General features: G+C 37.2%; 1 protein-coding gene across 3 annotated transcripts in view; it reads right to left on the reverse strand.

The window, feature by feature from the left end:
• The window catches only part of SCLT1 (sodium channel and clathrin linker 1), a 130895-nt gene that overhangs the window by 108153 nt on the left and 648 nt on the right, over positions 1-22094 (reverse strand). For all 3 annotated transcript variants that reach the window (XM_067530237.1, XM_067530238.1, XM_067530236.1), the window contains exons 2-9: positions 21751-21865; positions 17663-17730; positions 16690-16739; positions 12074-12146; positions 9895-9950; positions 4221-4356; positions 2805-2927; positions 1900-1965 (exon numbers count right to left, since the gene is read on the reverse strand). In XM_067530237.1, the coding sequence (XP_067386338.1) occupies positions 1900-1965; positions 2805-2927; positions 4221-4356; positions 9895-9950; positions 12074-12146; positions 16690-16739; positions 17663-17730; positions 21751-21778 (600 nt within the window). In that variant the 5' untranslated portion in view covers positions 21779-21865. The remainder of the gene's footprint in view (positions 1-1899; positions 1966-2804; positions 2928-4220; positions 4357-9894; positions 9951-12073; positions 12147-16689; positions 16740-17662; positions 17731-21750; positions 21866-22094) is intronic.

Below are 22094 nucleotides of genomic sequence, written 5' to 3' on the forward strand. Positions count from 1 at the left end.
CATTATCCTTTGTATATCTTGAACCTTTGATAATAAAACTTATTGTTATTTTCACTATACATATATTTCAGTGCTGTAGTATTATACGAGGAGCTGATCCTGAGCTGAATCATTGAGGCTGGTGTGTACACTGTTTCTTTAGGGATAGCAAACTTGGCATATCTGAGGGTGTTCACTGGATAAGGGGCTGGACACTTCAAAGAAACTCGTGTATACCTATCGTTAACCTGCAAGGCAAAGTCAGGGCTGGCATAGCTAAGATTAGATTGTATGGGCAGCTAACAGGGAGTTGGTGTCAGGGAGCTGACAACCAGTTAACACTGGTAAGTCTCCCTCTCATCAAAAGCAGGGGAGTAACAAGTAACACCAATTTCTCCTGAAAATCACAAATTATTGTTTACCCCACAGCACCCAGGGATGGCTCTTGGCATCCAAAAAAGAGCCACAGACCCCTGGATTTTGAGTGGACCCCAAGATCAGTTTACCCTCTCGCAGGGCAGTGATGAGCAGGCTACAGATTGCACAAGGCCACCACAAGCTTGGCTGGCTGCTTGTGGCTGAAAAACCTCCTCTGCTGAGCAACCAAATTACCAGTGACCACAAGAGGGGTCAGCAGCATGAAAGTCAGGACAATCAAGGGGACTGATAATAAGGGACAACTCTCAGCTCTGACAAAGACTCCATGTGTGGTCTTGCTCAAGTCACAAAGGCCAAACTTTTTAAAGTAATCAAACTAAAGTTTAGTTTACCAGGAAACAGGTTAAAATATGTTTTTTTGAACACAGTTTGGCTCATACAGATGGAAATTTAGAAAGGGAAGAACATGAATAACACAGGCTCCATATTTTACAGAGGACAAGTCCTATGCTCTTTTCATAAAGGAGATGCAAGAGCAAAGGGGAGGAAGGAAGAAGACACACCCTCACGTGTAGAGCTGTAAAGGCTTTCTGGAATGGGCTATTACCTAGTTTAGTTACTGGGGGAGGGAGTAACACAACCTAGTTTATACAGTAAGGTATTCTTCAAGTGTAAAAAACAATTAAGACAATTTATGATAAGGTCCAATTGCTTGCCAATTATGACATGTAATATCTGGTATTTTTATGTTTGTCTTTATTGGTGATCCCCTGTGAAGCAGTGTTCACTCAACACTAGCCCTGAAAGGGTTAATGAAGCTGAGAAAGGGCCACTTAGGATGATAGGCTGCACATGAGGGAATTAGGATGGCGAAGCAACCCTGATTGGAAGATGAGGCTCAGGTGAGCAGGTGTGGGCTGGGCTAGTATAAATCAGGAAGCTGGTAACAAAAATGGCTGCAGTGAGAAAGTCTATAGCTATCCTCTATGCATGCAAGAGGGAACCCAGGGAAAGAGCAGACCCATAGGAGCCTAGTCTTGAGGGAAAGGCACACTCAGAAAAAAGAAGGGTAGAGAAGAAAGCCTGTGAGAGGTGGGCAGGAAGCATTCCAAGGAGAGAGCAGCAAGGTTGAAGATTGAACAGACCTTGGCTGTATGTTGTAGGGTCTCTGAGCTGGAACCTGGAGTAGTGGGTGGGCCTGGTTTCCTCTATCAGCCACTGATGGATGGCATTGCCTAGAAAGCAGGTCCAGTGAGCCCTATATCCCAGAAGGGGAAAATCACAGTGACCAGGCTGGAGGGCTGAATCATGAAGAGGAAACTACTTCTTCTGAAGTGAAAGGGGCTGCAGAGTGAAAGAGAGGACAATGGGGGGAGACCCCAAGGGGAGGCATCGGACCTGGAAGAGAGCTAATCCCCAGAACAGCCAGAAGGAGGTACCACCTGCAGTAAGTACAGCAACCTTTGACATTCCCTCCACAGTATAAATTGACAATTTAATAGTTTGAAAATGTGAATGCACTGTTCAGATGGATTCACTTACCAACTCTATTTTCTCATTGGCTAATCGAAGTTGTTCAGTCAATAGCTGAAAGCCAGTCAACTGATCCTGAAATAGGAAATACAGAGCTTGTAATCATCATAAAGGGCTTGCAATTATCCTAAATGAATTTTAAATTCAACTGAAAGCATTTTCAACAAATTATGGTATGTTGTATGTGCAAGGTTTTTTAATTTTTTGGATTTTAATTAGGTTATTAATGGGATTGACATGGTAAATCTTTAGGTACATCACAGATTTACTACAGAAAACATGGTCTAATTACTTAGGGTCGAGTTCTAAGCAGTCATATAATGCCTCCCTTCCAAATGGGTACAAACCTAGCAGGATGCAAATATGCACAAACATTTAGACCACTCCCCTGACTCCAGAATGCTTGCACAGAGGACCTGCAGAGAGCTTTCTGACAGGTTATGTGGGGAAAAAATGAACTTTGATTTTGGATTACCTGGCAGGTTGCTACAGCACTCTATTGTGATTTAGCCCATAGATCACTAATTAAACAGTACAGCCAGAGGTATGGATTGAGCCTTTTAAAAAAAAATATGAATTTATTTTTTGTCTTGAAGAACCACATGACCAAGTCTTGTTCTAGCTCACCGTAGTTCTCTATATACACATCTATTGCAATATGCATGCCCCATCTGATTGTCAATGGACATATATAAAATATAGTTTAACTATACAATATGGATGAGAACAAAAAGCGGCATCTGATAACTCTACAGTTGCCTCTGACCAATAAAAAATATTTAGATGATACTATCTACCACTAAATTTATTATAACAAAGTAGCAATATACACCATTTTAAATTTGACTTACATACAGCCCTGGAATTTCTCCAGAATATGTCTTGCCAAAATAAATAAATACAATCAAAATTACTTTTTGCTTTTGTCTTTCTACCACATGAATCTGTGCTTCAGTCATGTGCCCCTGGTACCGCTGCTGGAGTTGATCTAGTTCCTGTGATACCGTCTGCCAGAGCTCTAGTGCTTGCTCTTTTTCCTACGAGGTTTAAAAACATAAAAAATTATATAGAAGATTATCTTACCAGAACATGTTTACCTTAATGTTCAACACTTTAAAAACAGGATCTTTTCCTTTATTTTAAAGAAAAAACTGACTTCTGTAAATGACTCTCTCTTTCACCACCATCAAGAGACAGTGACTAGTAGATATCTTTTTACTGAATGAAAACAGGAGACGTACTGATTTCTAAAGCATCCTCACAGCTACATTATGCTATGGCTGATATGGCAGGGATTTAGTTTTCACAGGGAAAGTCAGAATTTTATTTCTCTAGATACTCATCCAAGCTCTCCTAATGCAGTTTTCTCTCTCCCTTTCTTTCTTCCCTGTCACCAAAAAGCAGACTCAAGGTGGGGTGTTTGTGTTTGTTTAAATGGATGAATTCAATGACAATTCCCTGTTCTACTAAGAAATTAGAAGTCCCATTTTGTGATCCTATTCACAAAATATCAATATTAGAGGAGATGTTCCAAGACAGTGAGACTTAACATGACCATCTCACTTTAAAGATCTGACTACATCAATAGGATTTGCTATTTTTTTAAGTAGTTTTTTTCAAAAGTTTAATTAGAAGCAGCATGTGGCTTCTACTGAAGAGTTCTGAGACTGTCTGTCTGATTCAACATCTACAAAGGTTTGAATACCAGCCTATTTGATTCACATAGCTAACAAACTCGATTACACATATCAGCATGCAGGGAAATTACAGGAGCTGCACCTGTGTAACAGCAGAATTTGGTCCTTTGTGTACAAGAGACAGGACATTAGCCTGTTATAGTAATGATCTTAGATTAGAGAACCTAACCTTTTCTAGCTTTAGATTATGTGAATTTCTACCTTCCAAACAATGCAAAATTGTTTCTCATTTCACATTTATTTTTTGACCAGTGTTTACCAAAAAGATTGTGAATATGGCTTGAAATATTCACCACTGGATATAGAAAGGCTTTAGCATCCTACCTCATCACTATTTCCTTTCTTTAGTAGGGAATTCAAAATAGAAAATGCAATCAATATAATAATTAAATATTAGTACAAAACACAAACTTTCTGAGAGTAAAACTCCAATGACAAACTCTTTCAGGACGGGGGAACTAAAAGTATCAGTGTTCATAGGCTAAATCAGTGAAGATATAAAGAGTACTTTTTTCATAATCCTAATCCAAAAAAGATCTTATGAAGAGGGATTCCTTACCAGCAGAGGGAGATATTTTCCCCAACCTGCAAAAGAACTAGCCAAAGAAAGCAGCAGATGTTTAAATCACTCACTTGATTGGCTAGTTGTAACTGATCTTGAAGGTTTCTTACTATTTCTTCATCTGCAAACATATCACTCCCCAAGAATGTGCCAGAAGGAAGGGCCTCAAGCTGCTTCTCAACAGCTTCTTTCAATTCCTGATGCAGCCTATGATACAAATAAGTAATACAGTAAACCACTGCTTTTTCAATATTTTTTTAAAAAAACATGTGGAGTAGCGTCAGTACAACTGATGTAAAATTGATTAAAACTAAATCTTTCAAACCAGTTATATATTCTGGGCACCTTCCAAATGTAACTGAAATTTTGAATTAATGTTTAATTATATTATAAAAATGAAGACTAATTTCAAATGCATGAAATTGACTATAAATTATCTTGGAAATCATAAGATTGTTTAATCTTCTCAGAGATAACAGATTCATACAAAACCCTTATTTTCCTCTGCAGAAGAAACCCATTACGTTCTAAGGGTTTGTTAACATGGTGCATTAGTCCACAACACGGGTGTAAATTTTAGTCCGCACTAGCACGTCATGACCTAAGTAGCCTCCATGCACCTTGATGGTGTGCACTAAAAGTTCTCTAATATGTGTTGACATAGTACTGTTTGAAATGGGACTACATTAATGTGTCCTAGAAATGTAGTGTGCAACAATAGCGTCCACACAGACCAGTCAGTGACTGACATGGTGAAGTGGACTAAATTTACACCCATCCAGTTCAGACTAAAGTACCATCCACATAGACAAGCTCTAAGGTTATTTTATCCAAAGGTTCAGCTATTAAGAATAAAGTCTATAACTTTGCAAATATTTGTGTGTATCCTCGACGTTTTATCAGTCATTTTGTCTGTCCATTGAGACTAATGTTGTAGAATAAGTGATATTAAGGGTCTAATCTGTTTCCATTTTAACCCTTCATGAGTACAAGCACACAGGTTGCTGCCTCTTATCCAACTTCTTCCTCCATGAAAGTGCTTGCATCTAGAGACACCTACTTCTGAGTTAGCTGAAGACGAGGTGGGGAATTAAAACCAAAAAACCTAAATTAAACTCAAGGTTTCAGGTTCTTTTCTAGGAGTTCGCAAATTATGCTTTGATTACATATACCTGAAACATTAGAGAGGAAAAAATTCAAAGGCTTTCATATCCTCAGTAAACATTACTTTTGCAGTAATTATATATTTAGTCAAGAGAGCAGACTTGCTCTGGGTGAGATACAATGTGCTTTTAAATCATAGCGTATGCTTAAAAATATAAATTGTTATCCAGCGGAGAGGAGTGGAGTGCTGTAGGACTTGAGGTAGATCTCGTGTGTTTGCCACTGATATGAACAGGGTTTCTACTCTCCTCTTCCCATTCTTCAAAGATGACTGAGTATACAAGGTACCAGAGTGACTGCAGCTGAGACTGCTAGCAACTTTTTTTAAAACTAAAGTTTGGAAGATGCAGAATGACCTAAATTATTGAACAATTTTGTATGAAATTGCAAATTTCCAAAACTACATTTGACTTATTTCTACTACTATTAAGGCAGTGATGTGGAGCATTCTCTTGCAGTGGCTTTTCCTACTAGACTTATCTCCCTCATAAGTTGTCCCACTTGTAGTCTGAGTAGCAGCCCTTGTAACTGCCAGGAAGAATTGAGGTAGTAGTCTCATCACTGCTATATCAAGCTCCTCCAAGCATCTAAAAATAAAATAAATCCTGTACAAGAAACTGATTAGTTGTTTTTGTGTTAGTGTAAAAGTAGGTATGTTTGAGAGAAGACCTAAATGAGAAAAAGCCAATTCTCAGACACTCACATTTAGGCTACATGTAACCTGGGGCTAGCAGCGTGATTCCTAGCTGGAGCAGACACCCTTAAGCTAGCTCTCATCAAGCTAGCACAGTGAAAGTAATAGCTGCAGTAGCACAACTACCAGCAACATAGGCTGGCTGCCCTGAATACAAAACTGTCTGGACTGTGGGAGAACCACACACTTCAGTTCTAGTCCCACCTCATATCTAATTTGTTGTAAGGCCTTAAGCAAGCTCCATCATAAATACTCCATCCATAAAGCCTACCTCAAAGGAATACTGTGAGAACTAGTTGCTTGTACAAAGCTTGAAAACACATGGCCTGATGCCTCACCCTGTCATTGTAACTCAGACTTCAGCACAGAAAGTCTGCTTTGAAGGGGACTGCAGTTGCATAAGGCATTCATAAACCCCTCTTGGCTGACTAAGAGCATCAGGCAAACAAAACCCCAAAAGTGAGAAGCATTAGATAGATAAAGATACCATGGCTGGGGTGTCTGAGGTTGCAGTGATTCGCCAGGTTGCTGTGGATCACTGATTGTGACAAAGCTGTCTTCCATTGATGGAACAATTGGGGGAGGACAATGACTCAGATGGTATCTGCCACCCACCAGAAATTAATGCAATGTGGTGTGCAGCAGCTAATGGAGAAGAATACAAATGTGCACTCCTATCTGCATCTATGGAGAGGTAAATCAAGCATGCTAAAAGTAGTAATGTAACCATAGTAGCATGAGTTGGCTGCCCCATGTACATACCCACAGGATATGAGCAGGTTTGTAGTTTGGGCAACTATCCTATTCTGCTGCTCCCTGTGTTACAATACTATTTTAGCACACGGGCATGTCGATTAGATCCGGTAAATCAACTGTGATGAAATATGTAAGTGCTACTGTTAAAATAAAAATTGATATAGTAAACCAAATTTAATTCCAGAATGAACTACACAATTTATCAAAAAGGAGAGTCAATTAAAGCACTAGAACAGTAGATATCCAATTGCATACTTTATAAATTTATCCTGAGGTGTCAGTTAAATCAATTAACAGGCCTTGAAAAGTGTATCCAAAACCTGTTTGCTGGAGGACTAAGGCTACCCAAATACATTGAGTGGGTCTGATTCAGAGCACCAATCTCTTGGGTTAGCAATCCCTCGTTTGGGTCTAAAGATCCCAGTTTAGGGATGGCTGTACTCTGGGCCTCCAAATAATGCTGCCTTCTACCTGAATCAATTAGTGTTAGGCCACCTTTATCGAGGTAATTAAGGCTGGCCCCCCAGACTAGAGAGGAATCAAGAGTGATATGCAAATACAACTGTAAGAAATGTTTTTTTTAAATGGTAGTTAAGAATGGTACTAACACAGACTCTTACTTACTCTGAATGAATTTTTTTTCGAGCCCAGTCACTCAAAGAATCCTACTACCTGAATATTTCTGCAAATGCTTTAAAATTAACAGCAAGTTTTAGGAGACTATTCCTCTGAATTTGAGAGGCATTCCAATAATGAGATGTGCTAAATGATAACTATTAATGCATTAGCATAACTCCCATTGTTGTTAATGGCAGTTGTCTACATAGACAACTTCATGAAGTGGTAGTATAAATACTTTAAGAATAGTTTTAAGAATAAACAGTATCTTTAGTATAGCGCTTGCTTCTGAAGGGTAGGTTTCCAATGTTACTCTGCCAATTGTAATGAACCCTGCTCTTGTCTTTTGAAGAGTTAAGACATAAAGGAACATAGTTAACTCATATCCCACTTGTATTTACTATTACAAGCAGTACCCAAGATTAGTATAACAAAGGTTACAAAAATCTAAATTTTCAAGTTTTTTAACCTTGGGCATATATACAGTTAAACTGTTTCCCCTGTATAATTTAGTCGACTCCTCCTTTATATGTGGGGATCTCGCACAACAACAGAGAAACATACTTAGTCATCTTTTTTAAACTACAAAAATTAGCATGGAGTCCCAGAGGCAGTTTCAGTATCTGAAAATACTTTCTTGTCAACTCTGTATGCATATACATTAAATATAAACACTTCACAGCAAAACTTATCACTACTTCACATAGTAACTACAGTTTTTATACCAAAATCAGCAGAAATGTCAGTGACCACTACAAGATGTCAATTGAGGGCTTGTGTATATAGTTAGTTTTTAGTTATTCATTTGTTTCAAATTGCGCTGGGCCTCTCCTGCCTCCTTGAGCCACCTCTTGGATTTCCTTATCTTTCTGTTCTGCTCTCAGATTTCTCAGAATTTCTTCATAGCTGATAATAACAACATATCACTGTTTAAAGTGAAGGCCAGAGATATTTTAATATCTGATAGTTAACAGAATAAAGATTTGCATATAATATTCATAACTGGAAACCAAATGTAACTTCTATAACTGAAGTGGAGAAAGTCATGTAATAAACTACATTCTTAATTCTTTCACCCTGCACACCTATCACAATGAAAATAGCTTTTATTTATGCAATAAGACATCATGTGAACTAAACTAAATTACTTTACAGTCTAGCAAGCGTCACTGAGAAAGTGTATACCAAAGTGATTTTCTTAGATCATCATGAACAGTTTCTGCTGGTCTATATCTCTGATTTGCAGTCATCTTAGTTTATTAGCAAACGGCAGCTATCAGACTTTTGCACACTAACAAAAGAAAGCATGTTGAAAGTTGAATACGTCAGTGTATGATATGCCCACCAAGAAATATTAACTGAACATGTATTTTGATGTAAAGCATATCACTCAAACTAAATACATCCTGTTTTTATTGTAATTACAAAGGTATTAATAAAATGGATGATAGAGGGGCCAGTTAGGATTCCAGCTAAGCATGTGTTTCAACAAACATTTTTCTTAATATGAGCATTGAATATCAATATTTTTCTGAGATAAGCATCTCTGAGAAGTTTAATTTGATGCCACCCTCTTCAACTTTGTGAATGTGGCTATGACTACACCTGCTAACTAATTAAGAAAGGCATTAACGGAACTCTGACGGGAACTCATACTCAGTTTCACTCTCTCAGAAAAAGACAGTTTTGGTAACAGATCTCAGGGCAGGGAAGGCACCATATACAGAGAGAGTGAAGGTTCGACTTGGCCATGACCCAGAATTTGTCCAAGATAGTTTTCCCCCTCATTCACCTGGTGAAGCATCACAAGTAGGTGGGTGATGTGTTAGCGGTACCGCCAGATGGCAGATTTGTGGGTCCTAACTTACCTAACCTAGTATTGGAGCAAGGGGTAAAAATAAGAGGATAACAGTGAAAACTAAGGTACATAATACTGATCATGCAAACACTGAGTACAGTTCTTACTATCATGAAAAGTCTCATTGACTTTAATTGGTAGCAAATACTATAGTGTTATATGTGAAAGACTGCACCTGTATTCTATATATTTGGGAACATTAACCGTGTAAAAACTAGTGTCAAATGGTGGTGGGAGGGATAGAAATAAATATATCCCCAGAAGCCAGGGTATAGCTGAAGAAGAGATCCTGCTTTAGAGACAAAGAAGACAGACAAGCAAGTCTGAAGTCTATTTTCTTCTTAATTCTGTACATCCCATAAGTCCTTTAATATATACACATTAAAAAAATACACCTTGCACAATACAAAAAAGAAAAGTTTACATTGACTCCTAAACAGTCCAATTTGTTTTATTCCTTGTCTATTATGTATATACATAGTCCAAATTTCCAAATCTGTGTACTTAAGCCCATATTTAAACACCTAAGTTTAAACATCCAGATGAGAGAAATTTTGGCCACAGTACACAGGCTTATCTCCAGGTCCCCAGAAATACTTAATTTTTAGAAGTGTAGAAAGTTTTTAGTAATGTGTTAGTCAATCAGTTAATCTACCTTTCATTTTCCTTGGTGACTTGTTCAAGTTTTAGTCTCATCTCGCCCATCTGTGCCTGAGAAAGTAAAATTTGACAGTGAACTTTCACATTTAAATCACAGGGACTCTAAGCAGTAAAGTCAAACGCTGAAACACCACTCCTTTGACTTTCAAAAGCTTAATATTTTTATTTCCAACTAGTAGTGTTAAAGATGGACAATTGTGTAAAAGCGACTTTTTTATTTTTGCAAGAGAATTAACAGAGCATATACAAGTTTTAAAATGCAATAAAACATTTTGCATACAAGTTGCACAAACATTTTATAGTGTTACAAGTGAACAGTTACACAGCAGTAACACAGCCATCATTGAATTTGGTTTTGGAGTTTAACGTAGGTGTTCCTGTGTAAGAACATACAAGCAACCTTTTAGGGATATGGAAAAATTAAGGTTAATTTTTTGATAATTTAAGCAGTTTCTTGGTTTTAGAAGGTCTACAGAAGAAAAGTACACAATTTTATAGAAAGACTACATTGTCGTTTCTTGTCAACTAAAGAATTCAAGAGTTTACAAAATTCAGCAATCTTATGAAGTAGAATATTCTACACCTTTATGAACCACAAATTTTGGAAGTTATATATACAGGCACTTCAACTGGCTGAAATATCCAACAAAAAGGCACATGCCCCAGAGCAATAGAGAACAGTTTCTTCACACAGTTTGCAGGGAAGAGTTGCTTCCTCTGTGCCGCAACTCTTAATCCTTCAAACAGCAGGATTCCTTCCCAGACTTATAGCCATCTCCTGGTAGAAATCACTTCATTTAAATGGGTAGTTTGGAAAATTAAAATGATCAGGACCTGCCCTATGAGAAGGGACTGTTAAAAGGTGATCTGGAAAGTTGGTGGGGGTGGGGGTAACCACATGTTCAAGTAGGGCTGAACATGTCTCTGCATTGTCAGGGAATGTTTGAGCAGGAGTAGTAGGAGGTAAGGAAATGTCCCTCTAGTGAGCTGACTTCTGAAGGCAGAGAATAGAGAAGGAATATGTGAGTAACAGCCCCTCTCCCTGCGTAATATCTGATATGGAGAGGTTAATTTTAGGTGTGGCCCCTTTAAAACTCCTCCTCAGATGGCTGACATTCAGTTACCGTAAGGAAAAAACCTGCCTCTTGAGCTGGTCAGGCATTTTTCAATTAATCAAAACCAAAGCTTCTCACAGAAACACCAGTATTGATAAAACTTTCATTGGTAATGTTTCTCAGGTCCAGGATGGAATTTCTGGTCCAAACCAGAGCAACCAACACCTCATTCCTGATTCAGAGAAGGGACTTGAACTTGAGTCTCCCACATTCCAGGAAAGTGCCTCAGTCAGCAGGGTACCAAGTCAGTGTCTCTCTCTCTCATATTGAAGCTGTTTCACTTTGTATAAATAAGAAAATATCAATTGGTTGAGAGACTGAATCTGCAGTCAGGTTCTAGTTCTTGCTCTGAATCAGGCAAGGCAGGAACTTAAATCTGACTCTCCCCTATCTCATGAGTGTCCTAACCATTGCACTACTGGCTGTTCTGGCATGTGCATCTATTTTCATGAAATATTTCAAAAGGGTTCATTTTGTCCCAATTCAGAACAAAATCAAATCTGTCTTTTACAAAACAGGATTCTTGCCAGACTGCCACATTAGGAAACCAACAGGCATATTTAGTTTCTCAATGTCATTCCCAAGAACCCAAACAATATACTGGGCAGGCTCAGGACATTTAATTTCTTTTCATAAAGGCAGTATCCTTCAAAAGGTAGTAACAAGCATAATTTCCTTCAACAAAAAGTACTTGGGTAAGCTATTAGTACTAGAAAACTAAATTACTACTGATGGCAGCCATTGTGCTCTAAAATTAAATGTAATTATTCTAAGAGGTTGTAATTTGGGCATACCATGTACAAAGCCATAAACTAGTTTTTGGCCCACTCATCTTAAGATAAGAACTTTGGTGTTTAATATTGAAGCGAACACTTCATTGTCAAGATTTACAGTCTCATCCTGTATTAAATTAGCTCCTCTTAATAATGGTACTTAAAATTTTATTTCCTAATTCTTAAATGAGGATGGAGAGAAATTAAAAAACTTTACATATTTTCTAATTGTATTTATTAAAAGAAAAAATGCAGACTCAAACACTTCTAGTGGTATGATTCATACCTGATAGTACTGCAGCTGCTCACCCATTTCCTCCAGATGTTTATCATACTCCGCAATTAGAGGAGACAATAAGCTAAAAGTCAAAAACGCAGAAGATATATAATTATAGCTGCTGCAGTGTTCTGGTAGTTACCTGGTTTTACAGAAATGACATTTCTAAACCACTATTCAGCCTGGGCCACCAAAAAAAAAGAAAAAAAGCCACATATTGGTCATGTATTTTTCTCTGCTTCCTGACGGAAAGATAATGTTAGTCAAATGAACAACCTTTGGCTATTACTTTTAAAGTATACACATCTAGTTAAGGAAAAATGCCATTCAAAATTAGTCCATTTGCAAAATTCTCAGTTTTTTGGATACAAAATTAAGCTACTTTAAAAATGTTAGTACAACATTACATACTGAAATACTAAAAAGGGGAAAAAGCTAAGGTTTAACACAGACCATAAACTCTACTACTTTTGTACATGCAAGAAACAAAGCGGGAACATCAATTAAAAGGAGGGTGTAAAGTAATGCACCTCTATACACATACTTTATTTTCCTACTACACTATTTTGTACTCCGTCAACAATTCAAGTTTTTCATACTTGCTTACTGACCAATTTGCAACCACAAGCAATTTGCAATACTGTTGAAAAATCACTACTCAATTGGCTACATAAGATCATATCTACAGAAATCCTTCTAATTGATACTAGTTCTCCTAAATTACTTATCTATTTTACCCTTTCTTCTATTCACACAAGTCATTGAGTGTATTACAACCCAAAAGTTCTGAAGGAACTCAAGTTACATACCACAGTTAACTGTCAAATTGCAGAACTACTATAATTTAAATTAGCTATCCTCCAGTCATCTGGCACAGAAGCTATGACACCAATTTTTTTTAAAAAGGCTCCAGCGGTAATCCAGGCAATTACAGGTTGGTAAGGATAACTTCAATATCAGGCAAATTGATTGAAACTACAGTAAAGAACAGAATTATCAAATACATAGATGAATATGGTTTGTTGAGAGAGTCAACATGGTTTTGGAATGGGAAATCATGCCTCACCAATCTACTAGAATTCTTTGAGGGGGTCAACAAGCATGTGAACAAGTGTACTTAGATTTTCAGAAAGCCTTTGACAAGGTCCCTCACCAAAGGCTCTTAAGCAAAGTAAGCAGTCATGGGATAAGAGGGAAGGTCCTGTCCTGGATCAGTAACTGGTTAAAAGATAGGAAACAAATGATAGGAATAAATGGTTGGTTTTCAGAATGGAGAGCGGTAAATAGTGGTGTGCCCCAGGGATCTGTAGAGGGACAGTAGTGTTCAACATATTCATAAATGTCTTCGGAAAAAGAGGTAAAGGGTAAGGTTGCAAAATTTGCAGATGATACAGAACTACAAAATAGTTAAATCCAAAGCAGACTGCAAAGAGTTACAAAGGGATCTCACAAAACTGGGTGACTGAGTAACAAAATGGCAGATGAAATTCAGTGTTGATAAATGCAAAGTAATACATATTGGAAAACATAATCCCAACTATACATATAAAATGATGGTCTAAATTAACTGTTACCACTCAAGGAAGATCTTGAAGTCATTGTGGATAGTTCTCTGAAAACATCCTCTCAATGTGCAATGGCAGTCAATAAAAGCTAACAGAATGTTGGGAATCAGGAAAGGGATAGATAAGACAGAAAATATTGTATTGCCTCTAAAAATCCATGGTTCGCCCCCATCTTGAGTACGGCATGCAGATCCGGTTGCCCCATCTCAAAAAAAGATATATTGGAACTGGAAAAGGTACAGGAAAGGGCAAATAAAATCATTAGGGGTATGAAAAAGCTTCCATATGAGAGAATAATAAGAGTGGAACTTTTCATCTTGGAAAAGAGATGACTAAGGAGGGTGATATGATAACAGTCTATAAAATCATGACTGGTGTGGAGAAAGTAAATAAGGAAGTGTTATTTATTCCTTCTCATAACACAAACTAGGGGTCAACAAATGAAATTAATAGGCAGCAGTTTTAAAATGAATAAACCGAAGTATTTCTTCACACAACACACAGTCAACCTGTGGAACTCTTTACCAGAGTTGTGAAGGCCAAGACCGTAATGGGATTCAAAAAAGAACTAGATAATTCATGGAGGATACGTCTATCAATGGCGATTAACCAGGATAGACAGGGATTGCTGTTTACCAGAGGCTAAGAATGGCTGACTGGCTGAATCACTTGATTACCTGTTTTATTCATTCCCTCTGAAGCACCTGGCATTGGCCACTGTCGGAAGACAGGATGCTGGGTTAGATAGGCAATTGGTCTGACCCAGTATGGCCGTTCTTATGTACAAAATGCCTAGAGAGCCCAACCAAAACCTGGTGCAATTCACTGTACAAACACATGAGGAAATATAATACCTGCCTCCAAAATTTATAAACTAAATAGACTAAGACAAAGCATGGGTTATCTCCGTATTACAGAAAGGAAATGAGACATGAGTTATTAAGCAATTTGCCCAAAGTGAGACAGGAAGTCAGTGGCAGAGCTAGGAAATGAACTTATCAATTCCCAAGTTCCAGTCAAGTGCCTTAAACATAAGATCAACCTTTGTGAACAGGTTGGAATTTTTACAAATACTTTCATCATTCAAAACTGTTCAGCAAATATTGTATGTACAATATTTTCCTATGGATTGTTCAGAAATGGTGGATATGGACATTCACTATTGTACCATATGAATGATCACTTAAGTTTTGTGCTTTTTGCTTCCGTTCCCTCTCTGGATGACCTATGCTTTGTAAACAAGGATCCCTTTCCTCCATTGCCATCATCTTTGTTTACAAATTATCCAAGAAGAGCTGGATTTGTTTGATTTAACCTAGTAAGTGATTACCCTAGAGCTTTCCAAAGTGGCCAAGAAAACCATGTCTGGTGTGAACACTCTTGTGAATATTTATTCCTACATTTTGGCTTTAAGTGAACATTTTTGCACATAAAAACTTGCTTGAATGTCTGCAATTAATCAAATAAAAAGAATCCATAAATGCCAGTGAGGCAAGTCAAAGTTATTCAACTTTTTTTTGCTGTTTTCATTAAGTTGCAATCCCAACAGTCTCAATGAGATTTCTATTGCAATCATGAAGTGAAGTGCAAGTGGTGCATTATTACACTAACGGGAAATGACTGCCTAGTAAGAAGTACTGCAGAAAAGGATCAGGGATTATAGGGGATCACTAACTAAATGAGTCAATGTAATACTGCTGCCAAAAAAAACAAAAAAAAAAAAACCCAAACATCATTCTGGGATATATTAGCAAGAGTGTTGTAACCAAGACAAGTAGCAATTCTTTCCCTCTGCTCAGCACTGATAAGGCCTCAGCTGGATTACTGAGTCCAATTCTGAGAGCCACACTTTAGGAAAGATGTGGACAAATTGGAGAAATTCTAGGAGACAGCAACAAAAATAAAGATCTAGAAAAAGTGACCTACCAGGAAAGTCTGAAAGATGGGTTTGCTTAGTCTGAAGGAAGAGTAGACTGAGCAGGGACATAAGTCTTCAATTATGTAAAAGGTTCTTATAAAGAGAAGGGCAATAAATTGTTCACATTACCACTGAGGACAGGACAAGAAGTTATGGCTTAAATTGCAGCAATGGAGATTTAGGAAGTTTTTCCTAATGTCTAACCTAACAGTAAGTTTAGTTAAGCACTGGAACAAACTATCTGGGAAGGTTGTGGAATCTCAGTCACTGGAGATTTTTTTAACAAACTCCTGACAGGGATCTCTAGATCAGTGGTTCTTAACCAGGTTTATGTTACCCCTGGGGACACACAGAGGTCTTCCAGGGGATACATGAACTCATCTAGATATTTGCCTAGTTTTACAACAGGCTACATTAAAAACACATCTAAAATTTCATACAGACACTGACTTGATTATACTATTCTATATTACTATACATTGAAACATAAGTGCAATATTTGTATTCCAATCGATTTATTTTATAATTATATGGTAAAAATGAAAAAGCAAGCAACTTTCAGTAATAGTGTATTTTTATGTAGGATGTTGTAAGCAAATAGTTTAAGTGAGATGAATCTTGGGATACACAATACAAATCAGACTCTTGAAAAGGGTACATTACTCTGGAAAAGTTGAGGAGTACATGTAACCCTGGTTGAAAACAATTTATCTAGATCATCCCTGTCTCTCATTGTAGGGGACTGGACTAGATGACCTACTGAAGTCTCTTCCAATCCTACAATTCTAGGATTCTGACACAGAGGAAATAGTCTCTCACACACAACCAGCTTCCAATTTCCTCCCCCCAATAGGACTAGTTAAGTGGATTCTTTGGGGATGAAGGGTTGAGGGGATAGGGAGATTGCTAAAGATACTTAATCCATCATAATTTTAATCTTAATATTTTATAATAATAATCTTTAATAATCCATTTTAACTTATTTTTGTCTTACATTTTCAGTATTAGAAATCTATAAAACAATTAACCCACCTGCTGAAAATGGCCGTACTAGTAGAGTGCATGACAATTTAATACTTCATTATTTAAAAAAATTCTGAAAATATTACTTCATGATTCCAAGTTATAGAAAACATTGTTACCTTTGGTCAGTCACCCAGGATTCCAGTGTGCCATCATCCCTTACATTTTTCTGTAACAGAGTAGTTTGCACATTAATGTAATTGCACATTACAGGAAGTTCTTAAACTTGACTTCAGAGCTCAAATCTTTAAGAATTTGATTTTACTCCATTTGGACTCAAAACTGAAATCACATCCCAAATGTTCAGTTTTAGGTATGTATGCACAATAATTTTTAGAATTCCAATGCAATCTAAAAGAGAAAACGGTCAGTGGCATTGTAGATGTGTCTTGAGATGCATACAGATGCAGAAGTATCACATCAGAGCAGGGAATAAACTACTCTAGCAAGACTACATATGAATTCTATACTTCTGGACAGAGGTAGATGCACTAAAGGTCATTCATAGAAAAGTGGCAAAAAATGACACCAGTTAATTAAAAAACCAACACTTTGTATATAATGTCAGAAGTGTGCATGCTTCTTAGCACAACTTAAATCTATGTATAACTATTCTTTCTTATAAAGGCAAGGTTTGAAAAGAACTGTGGCAACTAGGAATCTTTCCAGGACATACACCATCAACTTCTGCAGAAATTAAGCTTTCATGAAACAAAAAACTTTCTAGCCCTTATGGTTGCAAAAGTTACCACTTTCACATTTGGATGATTAAATGATGTACTGTTCTCTTCCTAAGTTTGCAGACAGCTCCAATGTCGCTGCTGCTTGGAGCAAAAAAACACACCCCAATCCATCACTATTTTGTCAGTTTGCTGCCATTCAGAACCTTAACAATAAAAAAAGACAAGACAATCATATCACTTTCACTGAATTGCTGCTTGGGAAACCTATGGGGTGAAAGGCTGGTTTGAAATGTGTATTTGAGTCAGTGATCCTAGTGAAAGCCTTATTTTACACTTGTGCAGTGCACCAATATTGAGGGCTTACACCAATGTAAAAATACTCAGTGTTGACAAGCCCTAATTAACATACTTGCACAGAGGTGGTTCTCAAAAGGTTCTCTGCTTGATGCTGTCTGAGTGCTGCATTTAGTCTCTGACCTGGAAAAAAAAAAAAAAAAAGTCAGATACTGTATAAATCTTAGATTATAAATGGGCAGTTAGAAGTAGTTTCATTGATGTAGTGGTTTGGAGGCATATGTCTCTCTACCTTTTAAGGGAAGCATTGATTTGTTTAATGTACGGATTCTTTATAAAAAAGACCATATTTATAGGCCACAGCACTTTTCTTGTAATAAACACAATGCCATTTCTCACATTGCTTTAATACATTGTGTACATATGTGACACAACCATGTTGTATTTGCATTGTTTAGGACCCAATCAACTTTAAAAAAAATATTTTTATAAAATACCAGGGCAATCAAGCTAGTGAGCTAGTCCTATCACTTGGACATCTTCACCAGGCAGTTACCCTATTACACTTTATATATTTAACCCAAGATGCACTTTGCATGTTTGGGCCAGAAAATCTTACTGATAAATGGATCTGGACACTGCTGACCACCTTACAGGATGAGGTGCAGGGTGGGTGATTTCCTGGGGAAAAATCAGTTTACAACAGAGTGCTTGTAAACACTGGCTTAAATCAGGTAACTGGGAAAAATAATTGCATAAGTGTCCAGTAAAAACAGAACACATTTTTTCCAACTTTGGATACACCTGTTCAAAACTGAGGAATAGGCTCAGTCTATCTATCTACTACATCTAAGTTGGTCTTTTGCTACAGAATGCTATATGGTCAAATGGCCGCAGACTGGTAGTCTGCAACTCTGCGTGCTCAGGATTGCTTAATGCTTCAAGCCTACAACTCTGCATTATTGTCATATAAAATGTTTAACTTTTGCTTATAGAATATTAAACTGAAACATGAGTCACGACATCCTTGAGAAAATACCTAACAAACATGTAGACGTTCAATATTAGTTTATATATTAGCATTACATCTGCTGTGGTTTTCCTCTTTATTGTACAACCTTAAATTAGACTATGAATTTACTGCCATATGTAACTAAAACTAAGTAATATTGTATGCATTAATGAACCAGTTTTTAAAATACAAAATGCTTTAATCTAGAACTAATGAGTTTTTCCTAGAATGCCAAAAGCCACCTCTGGTAAAATATCATGCTACTCCTTACAAGATGGAAGGAACATATTAGAGTCAGCTTCTTCCTAAAAAAAGAGAAATCCACAAAAGACATCTTTTTGCTTATAGGGGAAGGCCAAATACACCAGTAACTCATGACATTTGGGGTCATGGAGAAAATGGGGAATTTCATATTGGCTTAATTACTAGAGATTATTGGTAAAGCAGTGCGTGTGAGCAGAAGGCAGAGTTCTGTTTTTCCTAGTGTCAGATCTCTCTAGCATTTGGCAAACACAAAAAAAGCTGTGGGTGACAGCACTGCACTGAGAATGAGTAAGAATAAAGCAAAAGGAAACTTAAAGCAAAAAACATTAACACCAGGCAGTTATTCCAAAATTAAATAAAAGCATACTTCACCCAAAACATGAAAATATGAACCAGCAAAATAGCTATGCAGCTTCTAGCTAAGGAAATGTTTATGGTAACATAGCTTTTCAAAGAAAACTATAAGAATATGATGATAGTCTTAACTCCTTGATTGCCACTTCAAAATTTTCAACTTGTTTAAATAAAGGGTCATGCATGCACTTTCTGCAGATAATGAGCAAACTGAAGTTAACCTCTCACCTGGTTTTGCAAGACCAGCACCACAGATGAATTGCTTTATCTGCTAAAAATTTGCATAGTAATCTTTTTGCACAAAGCAGTAAAGGATTCAGAAAATAATTATGTATTTCAGAAATAAGCACAATTGTGAACTTTGAAAAAATAGAAGGTAGTCACATTTAAAAGCAACCTGCTAACTTCAGTTTGCTTTTTAGAGCTCTCACTTCATAACATATTTCAAATATGTAGATAAAGAACCACAAGTGTTCTCTGGAAAAAATATTAAGAAATCATTCTGTACATATTTGCTGTAATATTCCCCATCAGTCTTTATTACTAAGAATATTTTCTTAAATCCAATATCTACTTCCTAAAAAGGATATGTAAATAATACTATGCATTTCTATAAGTTTTAGTTAAATGCCTCATATAAACAGTGTAAAGTGGCATTTCAGCATACAGATGTTTTTTTTTTTTTTTTAATTCTCTTGCTTCTGCACATCTATGAAATCCATATCTCATGTAAGCCCGGATCCTGCAAACACTTTTGCATATGCTTAACTTCACTGGAACTACTGAAGTACACAGGATCAGAGCTTTCATTACAACTTCTGATCTCCAGATGAGTGCATATTGGGGTAAGTCTCACCCACCACAAATCAATGCTAGAAAACAGAGTCCCACTATAGGTATAGGTGAGGTCCTTTTCATAATATCTAACACTGCACATTCTTAAAACCACCTTCTTCTGAATATAATAAACATTCACTATTTTAAAACCTTAACTTCTCAGTCATGAAGAAAAAAACACAGCAACCATAAAATCTACAGTAAGCCTCAAACTAGTATCTCACAATTGTGACCTATACTCATCTAGTGCGAGAATACTGGTAAACTCCGTCTTTGTCATTAGGCACAGTCCTGGTACTTCTTAACAATAAATCTTTTGAAAAGTCAAAAACAGGACTGAAATCCCCAGACAGATTAAGCAAATCATATCACTCAATTTGTGCTGTGCTAGATGGTGTGAACTCTATTTTGATGGGGGAAAATGTAAGTATGCAAGTGTAAAAACAAAAAAACAAAAAAACAATGTCATAAAATACCAGGCACTTTAAAAAAGGGGGGGAAAGGGGGGAGAAACAAAGCAGTTGGCTAGGTGCACAATTCATACAAGTTACAATTTAAACACATAATTTCTCCTCCCTCTGGAAAAAAAATAGTGGAAAGAGTATCTAATACAGAAGCTCTTCTTTTACAGAGGTACCTTTTTATAATTCTAAAAATGACCTTTCACCTGAGGTCACCCAAATCAACTGTTTAATATATTTCTTTATCACGGGCAATTCTAACAGTTACATATTACTCCACTTTTTCTGTTAACATTTTAACAAACTGTTTAGGAGGCAACCCTGACACAGGCTCTAGTTTCCTACCCTGCTAGCAGTTTTCCCCACATAGTAATAGCAGCAGCTGAGATTACATCCATCTACACAGTACAGCAGGTCACTTTCTGTTTACAGAATGTAGCCCTGTGGACATACCAGAAAAATGTTGGTAGAGCTGTGTTTATTGTATATTTTAAGTTTTAGCTATCAAAATTCTATCAAAGCACAGCATCCTTTACAAAAGGATAATGCTGATGTCATTTTGCAGTAAAGCAGGTTTCATGAACAATAACTAGAAAAGATGCCAATTCTCACCAAGCAAAAGGACAAAAACAAACATTCTAATTTCACAAAAAGGAGATTCATGTGGGGCTTCTGTGGATACACAAAAGTAATGTTTTATACCACCTAGTTGCATTAGAAATACCAAGATCTCTTCTCCTATTATCTGTAGTGTGGAATAAGTCTCAAAAGGATAACTAAGAAAGTTCCCTGCACATATGATAAAATTATAGAACGATATTACTAAACACTCAGAATCGAGGGGATGCTGGGAGTGCTCTTCTATACCACTTTAATAGGCACAGCAGAAGGAAGAAGTCCAAGCAGGTCCCTTCCAACATATTTAATCCTGCAGAGCACATACCCACCACCTCCCATTATAGGGACCAGACTGAATTTTTGTTTACTATACTTATTAAAGACAAACCAGAGTTGTTGACACCAAGTTATTTCCATAACTAAGTACTGTATTGAGAGTTTTTCTGTAAGTCCTAAAATTACTGTAAAACGAAAGAGTGAGGTTTTTCAGTGTGTTTACTCTATGACTAGGAGAACAGGTCGAGGCTGCTCTCCTGTTTGCACCCATCTTTCAAACAATAATCAGGGAACTGAAACAGTTACAGGATATGGAGAAATGGAATTGCAAGACTGTTTAAGTTCACAAAAGTCTGTTTTTCAAGTCCAGAAGGTGCTTACTTTGATCTCTTAGAAAGTTGCTCTCCATTGTTATATTTTTATCTGCGTCTGCAGTCCAATGTTGGTAATAAGGAGCTTCAGTAAATTGCAATATTTTCCAGCTATGCCACAGAGCCTGGAAGCATAAAACAGAACAATCCTTTTAACTTGTAACAACAGCCTGTTTCAGCGCCTTAGTTTCATTGTGCCCGTACCTGGCAAACCCTCCCTCCGCACTGCCGGGGGGAGAGAGCACAGGGAGCGTCAAGCGAATCAACCGCCCCCCTTAGTTCAGCTACTAGAGGAAAACCACCTTCTCCAGTCCAGCCCCAAACCGGCAGCTCAGGCTCTGCCCCGCTGCACGC

Source organism: Emydura macquarii, unplaced genomic scaffold (assembly GCF_026122565.2).
Source record: "Emydura macquarii macquarii isolate MOO-44397 ecotype Brisbane River unplaced genomic scaffold, CSIRO-AGI_Emac_v2 contig_3044, whole genome shotgun sequence".
Classification (NCBI taxonomy): domain Eukaryota; kingdom Metazoa; phylum Chordata; order Testudines; family Chelidae; genus Emydura; species Emydura macquarii.